The 12,298-nt window shown below is 43.8% G+C and overlaps 1 protein-coding gene across 2 annotated transcripts in view; it reads left to right on the top strand.

The window, feature by feature from the left end:
- Positions 1–11,600, top strand: part of LOC147629777 (PX domain-containing protein EREX-like) — a 99,384-nt gene extending 87,784 nt beyond the window's left edge. Inside the window, exons 9-12 of one of the 2 annotated variants that reach the window (XM_086811286.1) lie at positions 9,513–9,719; positions 10,032–10,490; positions 10,610–11,054; positions 11,323–11,600. In XM_086811286.1, coding sequence (XP_086667412.1) covers positions 9,513–9,719; positions 10,032–10,325 — 501 coding nt within the window. In that variant the 3' untranslated portion in view covers positions 10,326–10,490; positions 10,610–11,054; positions 11,323–11,600. Of the gene's footprint in view, positions 1–9,512; positions 9,720–10,031; positions 11,055–11,322 lie in introns of both variants that reach the window. The other variant, XM_086811285.1, reaches the window with a different exon arrangement.
- Positions 11,601–12,298: the final 698 nt, after the last annotated feature.

Genomic DNA, 12,298 nt, shown 5'->3' with positions numbered 1-12,298 from the left:
CCTTGTTGCACCGCCGCTTGCGTTGCAGTTGTGCCGCCTTGCGTCTTTGCCCTGTGAACTCTGCCGCTGCCGTTTGCCCTGTGCGCCGCCTCTGCCCTGTGCGCCGCCTGTGTGTATTGCCTGTTGTCTCCATACGGTGCCGGTGCCGGTGCCGGTGCCGGCGCTAGCCACAGTGCACACCTATGAGCGTCGCCACGGCTAGCTTCTTTAAACCCCTAAGGAGGAGGGGTTGCCTTGTGAAGACACATACTCACCACCTTGGTGTGAGCCTCTTGGGATTGCCTTTGTCCGGATTGAGTGTGGAGAGCCTTGTGGATATTTTGGAGCATCAGTTTGATTTAGACATTGGGTTTTGGTACTAGCCCGGTATAAGACTCTTGTGGGTCATCCTTGTGGTGAGCTCGGCATCAGTTATCTTGTGCCTTGACATCGACTTCAGCCCGACCTTGACATCGACACTCTTGTTTGATATTGTATTGGTCCTGGCTTGGAAAAGCCCATGGATTGTTACTGAAATAAATTCTTGAAAAGGGGGCGGGACCTGTTCCCCGCTTAGCGTGGTGTACTCTGTGATACCCCTATTCCCATTTTTCTCTCCCTTCTCTCTCTCTCTCTATCTAAATCTCTTGTAACTGAACGAGAGGTGGGCCAAGTAATCCACTAATCACTCACCACAAGCTGTTTCAGAACATTTTCCACCTTTTGAAGCCTCTCCAACATAGTAAAATTGTAGGCAAAGCGGGTTGTAGAGTGTTTTAAGATATCCTTTTGGGGAGACCTCTTTCTGAACTCTGAGAGAATATAGTGGTGACGAGTGATAAAACTGACAATCTCTCTCTCTTTCTCAAGAACAGGTGCCAACCATTGCGAATCCCCAATGTCCTTCAGCAAATTTTTCAGCCCATGTGTGATACAAGAGTGAATGTGGTATGGGGATCCATCTCCTATGACGTGAATCACATCTTCTGGACCGATGGTGTCAATGTCAACATCATTTGCCCACTCCTCCACAAGTACATCGGAGCTCTTCCCCGGTTCAGATGCATCATGTGAGGATGCACACCACCTCGTGAATAAGCCACAATACCGTGGATGGTGCGAGAGTGAGAGTCACTCCAGCCATCAGTGATAAGAGACACCCCATTCCTCTTCCACCCAACAGTTAACACGAATATTCTTTGATGCTGTAAACAGAAGGGGCAATTGAACATGGAATCTAATCAATCATGAAATTTGAGAATACACATGCATGGCAGATAAAACAAGATGACAAATCTGCACAGTACACCACACTAGGGGCCAGAAATGGGCTGAACACCCCCCCCCCCCCCTTTATGGTTAGATTACCAAAAAGGAGTCTGCTTCCAATACAACTTTGCGGGTGCCCAGAGTCACCATTGGCTACACCTGTTTCTTCCAATACAATATGAAAACAAGAAAACATCACATAATCTGAATTTGCTGACAATTCTCAGCACAAGTGAGCATTCCCGGCATCAAGCACATGCAGGACAACTATGGACAGCCCATAGCACTCCCACATCAGCCCGGGACAACTCAACATCTTCATCTTCTTTCTGTCTAGCTCATAGGGCAAGTCGACCAGCCCTCAAGGCTGTTTTCAGCAGTCAACCAGCCCTCAGTAGCCATAGAAGAAAGCGACCAGCAGTTGTGCACAAGCGTGCAAACCTCCGGTCGGAAGGAAAACTGTCTAGAAGCCCACGACCAGCTCTTCCTCCCTCTTTTTAACCTCTGTCCAGCCTCTATTCAAGCTGTAAATCAGCCGGCCAGCAGTGGAGAACATGTAGAAAGAGTCGGCTAACTTCTCCCATGCAACTGGTGAACTTTAGTCGCGATGGATGGCTGTAGAAACTTGCCAACAGGCTGAAAACCAGCCGACTAGTCCTCATGCACCCCTGAAAAGCATGCGCCTCCCTCAATCTGGAGTTTTTGTTAATATTGGAGGCTCCCCTGCTGAAAATAGCCCACACGTGTGCTTTTCTGGTCCAGAAAGGGACGCCTACATGAAGGGAGTCCAAATAATGTCCATTGCCCGGTCTTTGGCCGCCACGTGTATTAAATAAGTCATGCTCAATGTGTACTCACTTATAAGTTGTCTGATCACTTTTAAGTGAGTGTGAACCTGCACCCATAATTATTAACATGTGAACTCCTAAAGCTATAAATTGAGTTTTTGGGAATCCTCACCACCTGCAAAACACATGTAGACCACCTATCAATCCCAAACAGGTGTGCACATACACGTCCCAAGGGTGCCCAGGCGTCCCCGGTCCCATGGACAACACAGGCAAAAATCTCACGCATTGTCCAGGCAAACAAGACAAGTCATCCAAAGATAAAATAAAAGTCATGCACACACATGAGTGCAATTATATTGGAAGAAACACCCATCTGCGCAGTTGTATCCGATAAAATGTCCAAGGCTCATGATCCTTCCGGAACCTTCCGAGAACATAAATACACAAGATCTCCAAGATAGCTAGTCCCAGAGACTTTCATCATGTCAGGCTCCATGGCCATACATGTACACCATGTCAGGCCCCACAAGCCACACATGTACTATCATGTCAGGCTACACCAGCCATACATGTACGGTCATGTCAGGCTCCATATGCCACACAGACACACCATGTCAGGCTAGACCAGCCATACATGTATGTCATGTCAGGCTCCACATGAACAGTAGAAAAATAGAGGCTGTAAGGAGTTTTGTGACATTCCCCCCCGGCTTCGAAGCAGTTGACCGCAACTCAAAAGCTTCCAAGTAGGCATTTAGAAGTTCTCGATAATCCGCAAAATAATCCTCGTCCATCCATTTTGCATCCATAGCCGAATAGTTTTTAAACTTCACAAGATACCTAAGCACCAGCTTGCCACTTGGATGCTTGTGCTCTTTATGAAAAACTATCTGCTCAGGTTGCAATACCTCTTCAAGTTTATCCACTTCAGGTGGATCTTCCAAAACTGGTTCCATAGGAGGTGGTCCCACATAAGGTCTTAACAAACTGACATGAAAGGCATTGTGGATTTTCCAGTGATCGGGCAATACCAATCTATATGCCACTTCATTTATTTTTTTCAAAATTTGGAATGGCCCGTAATACCTGTTTGAAAGCTTAGGAAACCGGCCTTCTTTACCTGGCCGCTTCCGAAGACGTGCTTTCTCAAACTTTAGTAATACCCAATCACCTTCCTTGAAAACCACCTCTCGCCTGTGTTTGTTAGCAGTTGCCTTTTTTTGCTGAGCTTGAGATCTTTCTATGGCTGTCTGAACCTGTGCAAGCGCAGTATCCAAATCACGGACATACTCATCTGCTGCAAAGATTTCATCTTTTGTTCGTAAGATAGGTGGAAGCACCACCTTGCCATAGACTATCTCAAATGGAGCCTTATTAGTTGAAGAATGCATTGTGTTATTGAATGCAAATTCAACCAATGGCAAATACTTTTCCCAATCTGACTTCTGCTCAGATACATAACATTTGAGCAAATCAAGCACAATTGAATTTGCTATTTCACTCTGACTATCCGTCTGAGATGATAGGTTGATGAAAAACTCAACTTTGTGCCCATACTATCAAACAATGCCCGCCAAAAGACTGGTAGTCCGAGGATCTCTATCCCCCACAATAGACTTGGGCATGCCATGATGTTTGAAAATCTGAGCTAAGAACAACTTTGCCAGATTGTTTTCCTCACAGGAATAAAGTGTGCCTGTTTGCTAAAACGATCTATGATAGTCCATATAGCATCATTTCCATGTGCCGATTTCGGAAGATCCATAATGAAATCCATAGCAATGCTTTTCCATGTTTCTTGTGGAATGGGTAAAGGTTGAAGCAATCCAGGTGTCTTGTGTCTGTCAAACTTGACTTTCTGACACTATGCACTCTTGCACATAAGCTTCAATATCCCTGCGTAGAGCTGGCCAAAAGAAATATCCCTGCGTAGAGCTGGCCAAAAGAAATATATCTTTCCAAAGCTTGTGTAGTAGCCAGAATACTACGATGACCAGCATATGGCGGAGCATGACACTCTTCCATAACACCTTTTGGCATAATTCACGCACTACACAAATACGATTCTGCATCATCAAAAACCCATCTCTAATCGAATAAGATGGGACAGCAGTACCATGATTCAAATCAGCCCAAATAAGTTGAAAATCTAAGTCCAAAGCATACATATCTGGCATCCCTGATAAGTCCTGGTGGTAGGTGGTAGTTACGGCATGCACTTGTGGCCTGTGTGACAAAGCATCCGCCACCAAATTCTTCTTGCCCGGGGTATGCAAAATCTGAAAATGAAACACGGACAAGAAGTTTGCCCACCTTAGATGCTTTTCCGAGAGTTTAGGCTGTTTAAGAAAGTGCCGTAAACTGTGGTGGTCTGTTTTTACCATAAATTCAGCCCCCAAAAGATAATGCTTCCATGTTTGAAGGGCATGAATAACGGCTAACAACTCTTTCTCATAAACCTGCAAATACAATTCTGCATGTTGCAGGCGGCGGCTTTCAAAAGCCACTGCATGTTCCTCTTGGTTCAAAACAGCCCCCAAGCAATCTCCACATGCATCACACTTGACCACAAAAGGCCTACGCAAATCTGGAATAATAAGAACTGGCCCTGATATGATGGCATCCTTGAACTTCTGAAAAGCTGTCTTTTCGGGTTTCGACCAACGGAATGCTACTTTCTTCTTCGTTAGATCATGTAACGGTGAAGCTAAGAAAGCAAAGTGTCGAATGAATCGATAATAGTACGAGCATAAACCAATAAAGCTCCTAACTTGATGCACATTCTGCAGTTCTGGCCAATCCTTGATTGCTTGAATCTTTGCGGGATCCATGCGTACTCCATCCTTGGAAACAATATGCCCCAAATAGTGAATTTCTGACAAGAAGAATTCACTCTTCTTCCCATTGATGAAAAGCTTATGTTTTCTTAGCTCTTCAAAAACAATGGCAAGATGTTCTTTATGTTCAGCCTCACTCTTTGAGAAAATGATAATATCAACAAAGAAAGTTTTTGTGAACTTGCGGTGAGGTCTAAAAATTCTGTCCATCATTCTATTGAAAGTGGCGGGAGCATTCGTAAGTCCAAATGGCACAACCAAATACTCATATAATCCAAATGATGTTCGAAAAGCCGTTTTGTGCACATCTTGAGGTACCACTCGAATTTGATGGTAACCACTCTTAAGATCAATGTGACTGAAACAAGCAGCTTCCTCAAGTTTATTAAGAATATCATCGATTCGGGGAACCAGAAACCTGTTCTTGATAGTAATCTTGTTAAGGGCCCTATAATCAACACACATCTTGTATGTCCTATCCTTTTTCTGCACAAGTAAAATTGGAGATTAATAAGGTGAAGAACTTGGCCTTATCAACCCCTTCTCAAGTAGATCATTTACTTGAGTCATGATTTTTCTCCTGTTGGGCAGCACTCACCTTATAAGGAGGTCGGTTAGGAGGAGAGCTCCCAGGGATTATGTCAGTACAATGATCCTCTGGTCTCTATGGAGGTAATTGTCCTGGAAGTGAATCGGCAAAACAATCAGCATATTCACTTAAGAAATCTACGGGAGCTACAACATCATGCTCAACATTATCACGTACAAAGACCAAGTAAGAACAAGCTGATTTCTTTATTGCCTTTGAAATAGATATATGGCTTACAACGGGTATGGTACTCCCAGTAGTACCCGCATCAATACAAACTTCCCTACCCCTATGAGTAAACATAACTTTCTTTTCTTTGTGCAAAATCTTGGGATCCAAACGGTAATCCAAGGCATCCCAAGTAACACATCACATCCTGTAAGTGGTGCCACGAGGAAGTCTTCATGATCCTTCATGATCCAAAAATCCTTGAATCTGTATGCGAAGCTTCCTAATGATGGGAGTGACCTTAACTTCCTTGCCCTCAAAGGCAACATCTCCATCAAAGTCCATGCCCGATTCCTCAAGCTTTAACCCAAGAGCAGCAGCTATCTGTATGGATATGAAGTTATCTGTTGAGGCATTATCAAAAAGAAATAAAGCGGTTTGGTCCTTTAACTTGCCCCAAGCTTTGCATAAATCCCATAGGGTTACCTTGAACATCGGGTATAACATTCACACTTGGTTTGGCATCCTGCACATTATTCTTTTTGAGATTCTGGGGGCATTGAGCTTTCATGTGATCTTTGCTCCCACATGAGAAACACTTTCCCTCTCTCATGCAATCAAAGATATACTGTCTAGACAGCTTAGGATCATCCTTTTTACCCCCCGGCTTCTTTTCTGAGCCCCCTTTTGCATCCTTGGACTCATGAGACATAAACTTAGGTGGCTGTCCACCCTTTTTCTGCTCATTTCCAGCTCTGAATTTTCCCTTGTATGAGCTGAATTCTTGTCTTATTGATGCTCCCTTGCCAAGTTGCTGAGTGTATGAGCTCTTGTAAAGTGTTGTGGGGGTACACTGCAAGGCTCTTTTGAATGATTCGTTTGCAGCCCTGACTCAAACTTTCTTTTCTTCTCGTCCTCACTAATCGTCATGAAAGGTGTGACCTTGAGAAGAATCCGCCAAAACTTTGAAACATAAGAAGAAACGGATTCGCCTTCATCCTGTGTTAGCCAATCCCATTCCTTTCGTACATCCTTCTCAAAGTGAGGAGGAAGGAACCAATCATAAAATTGCTCTTTGAAAGCACTCCATGTACGGGCAGTTGTCCTATCCAAAAGCTTTGCCATCCACCAATCACTTGTAGTCTCTTTAAGATGCATACCCACATGCCTGAGTATAGATTTCTCAGTAAATTCCTCAGTGCAAAACACTATTTCAAATTGCCTTATGAAAGCAAGTGCCTTGGTAGTATCCAACTTTCCATTATAGCTCTCGAATTTAATGTCCTTGTCCCCTGATTTGAACTCTTTGGCCTTCTTGCCATGACGGGCATCCCGACGCTCTAATACATCCTCCTCCTCATCATGCCTACGTTGGCGACGATGCCCAGATCTAGGGTTGATTTCCCGCGTAACACCCTCCACTCTGGATGGAACTTTAGGAGCAAGAGCATACCTAGAAGGTGGAGATACCACCGACAATGCATGAAGATCTTCTGCATCTCTCAAATGGGCTGAAAACCCCTCATCATTCCCACGAGCTGCATGTCGATGTACATCATCTCCTCGGCTGCATGCCCACTTACATCACTTGCTTGGACTGCATGCCCTCTTACATCACTGGTGCGGTTTGCATGCCCTCTCACAACATCATCGGAATTCCCTTCACGGGATAGCCTTTGAGGCTGTCGTGTGAAGACCCACTTGCCCTCATCATCGGAAACAACTTCGCCACGGCTTTTTAGATAAGCAAAAGCCAACTCTTGAGGTTTGTCGATTCCCATCTGTTGGGCAATTGCATCAAAAGTGACCACATCAGCCTTGACATGAGACTTTGATTCTATGACCCTCTGTACATCAGGATCTCTTTGCAAAGCACGGAGCTCTTCGAGCTCATTCATCAAGGCATCAATATCCTGCTGATCCTCAGCCCTGGAAGATAACGGTGGATCGTTACCCGCCAAAGCCCCAACATGATCCCTGTCTCTATCTTCTTCCCGCATGCGGCGAATACAGGTGATAGAGTCCTCCATAGAATGATCAGACTAGCTGGCCACAATGTATCTTTCAGCTTTTCAGAAAGAAAAGAATTTTCCTTGCCCCGGAATCGCTCTCTACCAGTTTTCCAAGTATGATACTGAATAGACTGCAAGGGTGCAACAGTGCCCCTACACAGACAGGAGGGCCACGAAGTCTTTCCACACGCTCACTGCCGCTTAAACCAAAGGTAACCTCTTTTGAGGCACGACAATAAGATGAGGGCTACCTCAGAATCCCAACCTTCTCTCACGGATAATGACTCCTTACAGCCATATCCAACATCATATTAGGCACAACTGTGTAGAAAGCCAGGCTCTGATACCAATGTAAACGGAAGGGGCAATTGAACACGGAAAATCTAATCAATCATGAAATCTGAGAATACACATATGCATGGCAGATAAAACAAGATGACAAATCTGCACAGTACACCACACTAGAGGCCTGAAGATGGGCTGACCCCCCCCTTTATGGTTAGATTACCAAAAAGGAGTCTGCTTCCAATACAACTTTGCGGGTGCCCAGGGTTCACCATTGGCTGCACCTGTTTCTTCCAATACGATATGAAAACAAGAAAGCATCACATAATCTGAATTTGCTGACAATTCTCAGCACAAGTGAGCATTCCCGGCATCAAGCACATGCAGGACAACTATGGACAGCCCATAGCACTCCCACATTAGCCCGGGACAACTCAACATCTTCATCTTCTTTCTGTGTAGCTCATAGGGCAAGTCGACCAGCCCTCAAAGGCTGTTTTCAGCAATCAACCAGCCCTCAGTAGCCACAGAAGAAAGCGACTAGCAATTGTGCACAAGCCTGCAAACCTCTGGTTGGAAGGAAAAGTGTCTAGAAGCCCACGACCAGCTCTTCCTCCCTCTTTTTAACCTGTGTCCAGCATTCAAGCTGTAAATCAGCCGGCCAGTAGTGGAGAACATGTAAAAAGAGTCGGCCAGCTTCTCCCATGCAACTGGTGAACTTCAGTCGCGATGGATGGCTGTAGAAACTTGCCAACAGGCTGAAAACCAGCCGACCAGCCCTCATGCACCCCTGAAGAGCATGCGCCTCCCCTCAATCGCCTCAGAAGTGGGCACAAAGTGGTTGCACAATGCTTGGGACAGTTGGAAACTTTGATGAGACTAGCCTGCATCTTTTCCTTCATTGGGAGGACACTTTGTATGGATACCGTACAATTAAGGACAATTGGAGTTTTAGTGCGGGAGAATGTGACACACCTGCAAGTAGGCGGTGGTGGACATGTTGTGTGGGTTGTGTTTGGACAGTCTAGTTTGGGGTTGATTTGGGGCCAATTTAGCAGTCCTGAAGGTGCCCAAAAGTATCCATGCAAGGCACCCATGGATGGGACACCCTTCGGGCACAGTATTACAGCATTTGGAATGTTGTTTTTAAAGGTAAAAAGGGCTGACCGACCTGAATCCTATTTGGCATGTTTTTCCCAATCAAAAGGGGTTTGGATCCTCATTTGTTCATCTCACATTTTTTGGAGCACACAATCAAGAGCAGCCATGTAAGGGCTGATTGGAGGTGTTGGAAACAGACCTGCAGCAAGGCATTGGGCTGAGTACTAGCATCTAGCAGCAGTGTTAGGGCTGAGATTAGGGATCACCATTTTCAGTAACATTTTGCACTTGAAAATTAAGTTGTAAACATTTTCCCTGTATAGGGCTACTTGTAATTGCTTGTGTTTGAGTTTGGCTGCACTTTTCTCTCTCTATTTCTGTAAACCCTAGCACATAGGCACAAGTATTGGATGAGGATAATTTTTGTTGCTTTTCTAGCCCCTTTTTTAACTAGATGGATCTTGTCTATAAGCATTTGCAGGCACAGGTACAGCAGCAGCAGAAGCAAAAAGAAAGTAGAGTGAAAACTCTACGCGAAGTGGGAGCTCTGCGTGAGAGGCTGCAACAGTGCACGGTAGACTTTTTGGCCAAAGAAGATGCGAGGGGTGGCAAGAATAATGCAGCTGTGACAGATGCTGCGGACCTGCTGATGACATCAGACAGTCGAATAGGGCTCCTTATAGCAGAGGTTTGATTTTGTACTTAAAATGAAATTTGCAATTGATTTGGAGAGATTTGAATTTTCATTTGAACTCTCTAATTAAAGAGATAATGATGCAATTAATTACCAGGTTAATCACCAATCATTTAGCAAGAGATCAGTAGCGATTAAGGCAAATCAGTTGAGGGCTTCTTTGTAATGTGTCAGATCACAGATACTGGGAGAGGTCTTGCTCTGCAAATTGGTGCTTAGAATAGCCCATGTAATTGCACTGCAGGTTTTAGTTGTGCTTGTGAGATTTCTTCCTTGATGGTAACTTCACTGGACCTTATCATGCAGGCACAGCTTCTTGCAGAGGAAGAGGATGATGATGATGAGGTAACTGGGGAGACTTTTAGAGTAACAGGACCTCACAATGAGGTGGATGATGATGGTGGCAGCTTTTCACAGGTCACACGGGGTAGTGGTGAGAAGATGAGAAAAACATTGATGGACATTTTTGTCGATAATGCGCATTTACATAAACTGGTCAATTCGTTAACGCTGAAGGCTCTATTAGTTGACTCAAAACAGGAGAAGGTTCAGATCAATGAAGGGGCACCAAGAAAAAGCGTGTTGTATAGATTTTTGTAGGGATTTTTGTACAGAATGGAATTGCATGGTGGCGATATCGTTCTGCAGGAACATCATGTAAAATGTATGGAAAATAACCACCTATGAGCATTTCATTTTTTTTGCAGAAAAGAGACTTCTATTAAGTAGAATAAAATCATACAAAGGGAGATATCAAGCCAAGAGGTAGGAGATCTCAACCAATCGGGGGCACTAAGCTGCCATGAAAGCCCCCGTAGGAGTGGAGAAGAAGAATATACCATGGTTCCACTCTCTCATAAATCTGCTGCATTTTGTCTACGCAGCACTAGAAGATCCCTGTATGTGGGCCCAGGTGGCAAAAAGAGCATGAACGATGTCAGTCCGTATATAAACCTGAATACCCTTGAAGACCTATGTGCATTTAGGAAGGGCACCGTGGAAGCTTTACCCTTCAGCACGGACATCTAAAACACAGATTTAAGGCCCTCTTGGTGCTGAGTTACTGGCCTCTGAAAAGAAGAGGTTATCAGGACAACTCACAGATGACTGTGCCAATGGATTGTATTGGCACTCAATGGCGCAACATGTGGGTTAAGAAAGGCATCAGGTTTCACATTAGATTATCATGCAAGCAGGAGCAGGTACTCGTGCACTTATGACAGGAATGAATAAGAAGGCTCTGGTTGGATCATCAAGAAGAACTTGAATCGAGACAGCTGCTCTGTGGAGTTATCATGCTACGACATTCGCCTTCCTCCATACATATAGGTAGAGTATTTTTGACTCATGTTTAAGTGTGTGTCTATGCATGTTTGTATGTATGTGCTTATGCATGCGTGCATGTGTATGTATATGTGCATGTACGCATGTATATGTATGGGCCAGTGTGTGCGCCCTCTCAATAGACCAAGTGTGCAGGCACGCCTTTTTCGAAAGCCACATTTCATTTTAAGAAGAAGGAATTTCTTCTACCTTCTAACAGAGTAGGTTTCTTTCAAAATTTTTAACTCTTCCAATTTTTCTTGTTATTTTGTAGAGTCAGTGGTGCCCACGTATTTTATTCTGCAGCAGTTTGAATCTGTAAAGCAAGGCATTCAGTGGAGGTAAGCGACTCAAGCAGGCGAAGGAGGTGCCATCACAACATGCATGCTTACCTTTGTTTTGTGTAAATTGGTTTTTAAAGGCGGCCTCCCTTAACAATTTTGATCTTTAACAAAGCTCCATACTGTGTAGTCAATCAATCTTTGACAAAGCTCCATACTGTGTAGTTAATCCTTGAAATTAATCCCTTTGAATGTAAATTTTCACTGTGTACATCGTGTTCTGTTTAAATTTTGTTATGACATTTCACATCTTTTCCATTTCCTTAAAATAAGGGAACTTTTTGTTTGCAGTTAGTACTTATGATGACTCAAAAAATTGGCAAAACATGTCTCTTTGTGAGCAACCAAAATTGGGGTAATTCGTTGTATGTGATGGAAATGCTAATTTCTGAGGAGCCATTGATTAAGTATTTTGATGTTTGCTACCCATTTTGGATAGTTGTCCACTTTATTCAAAGGTTCTCCTTATATCTCTGCTTGCTTATGGTGAATAATGGCACCAATTGTAAACTCATCATCCACTCCTAATACTAGGTTCTCTATTGTGATCACGGAAAGATGTTCAGCTATATAATCTTGCTTGCCCTTTTACTGAATTCATATTTTATAAGCTAAAGAATCTGTGGAGATTATTTTGATGCAAACAACGCGAGCCGACCAAGTATAAAAAGAGCTTAATATTCAAGTAAAAAAATGTGAAATTACATGCAATAAGATACCAAGACAAGTTCATTGCATATGCCATTGGCAACGGTGGTTGGATAATGCTGTTATGCACCATTCATTTTCTAGAGTAATAGATTTGGTTATCCAAGTTTTCTTGCGTCAATACGCGTCCAATGACAAATTTGGATGCCTAAATATACACATGAAATTCCACCAAGAGTTAGGCATTTTAAGGATAGATGC

This window comes from Cibotium barometz, chromosome 17, assembly GCF_041138505.1.
Source record: "Cibotium barometz isolate CiBa-2024 chromosome 17, ASM4113850v1, whole genome shotgun sequence".
In the NCBI taxonomy this organism is placed as follows: domain Eukaryota; kingdom Viridiplantae; phylum Streptophyta; class Polypodiopsida; order Cyatheales; family Cibotiaceae; genus Cibotium; species Cibotium barometz.
Note: the sequence above shows the minus strand (reverse complement) of the source record. Positions and strands in the feature narration are given on the sequence as shown.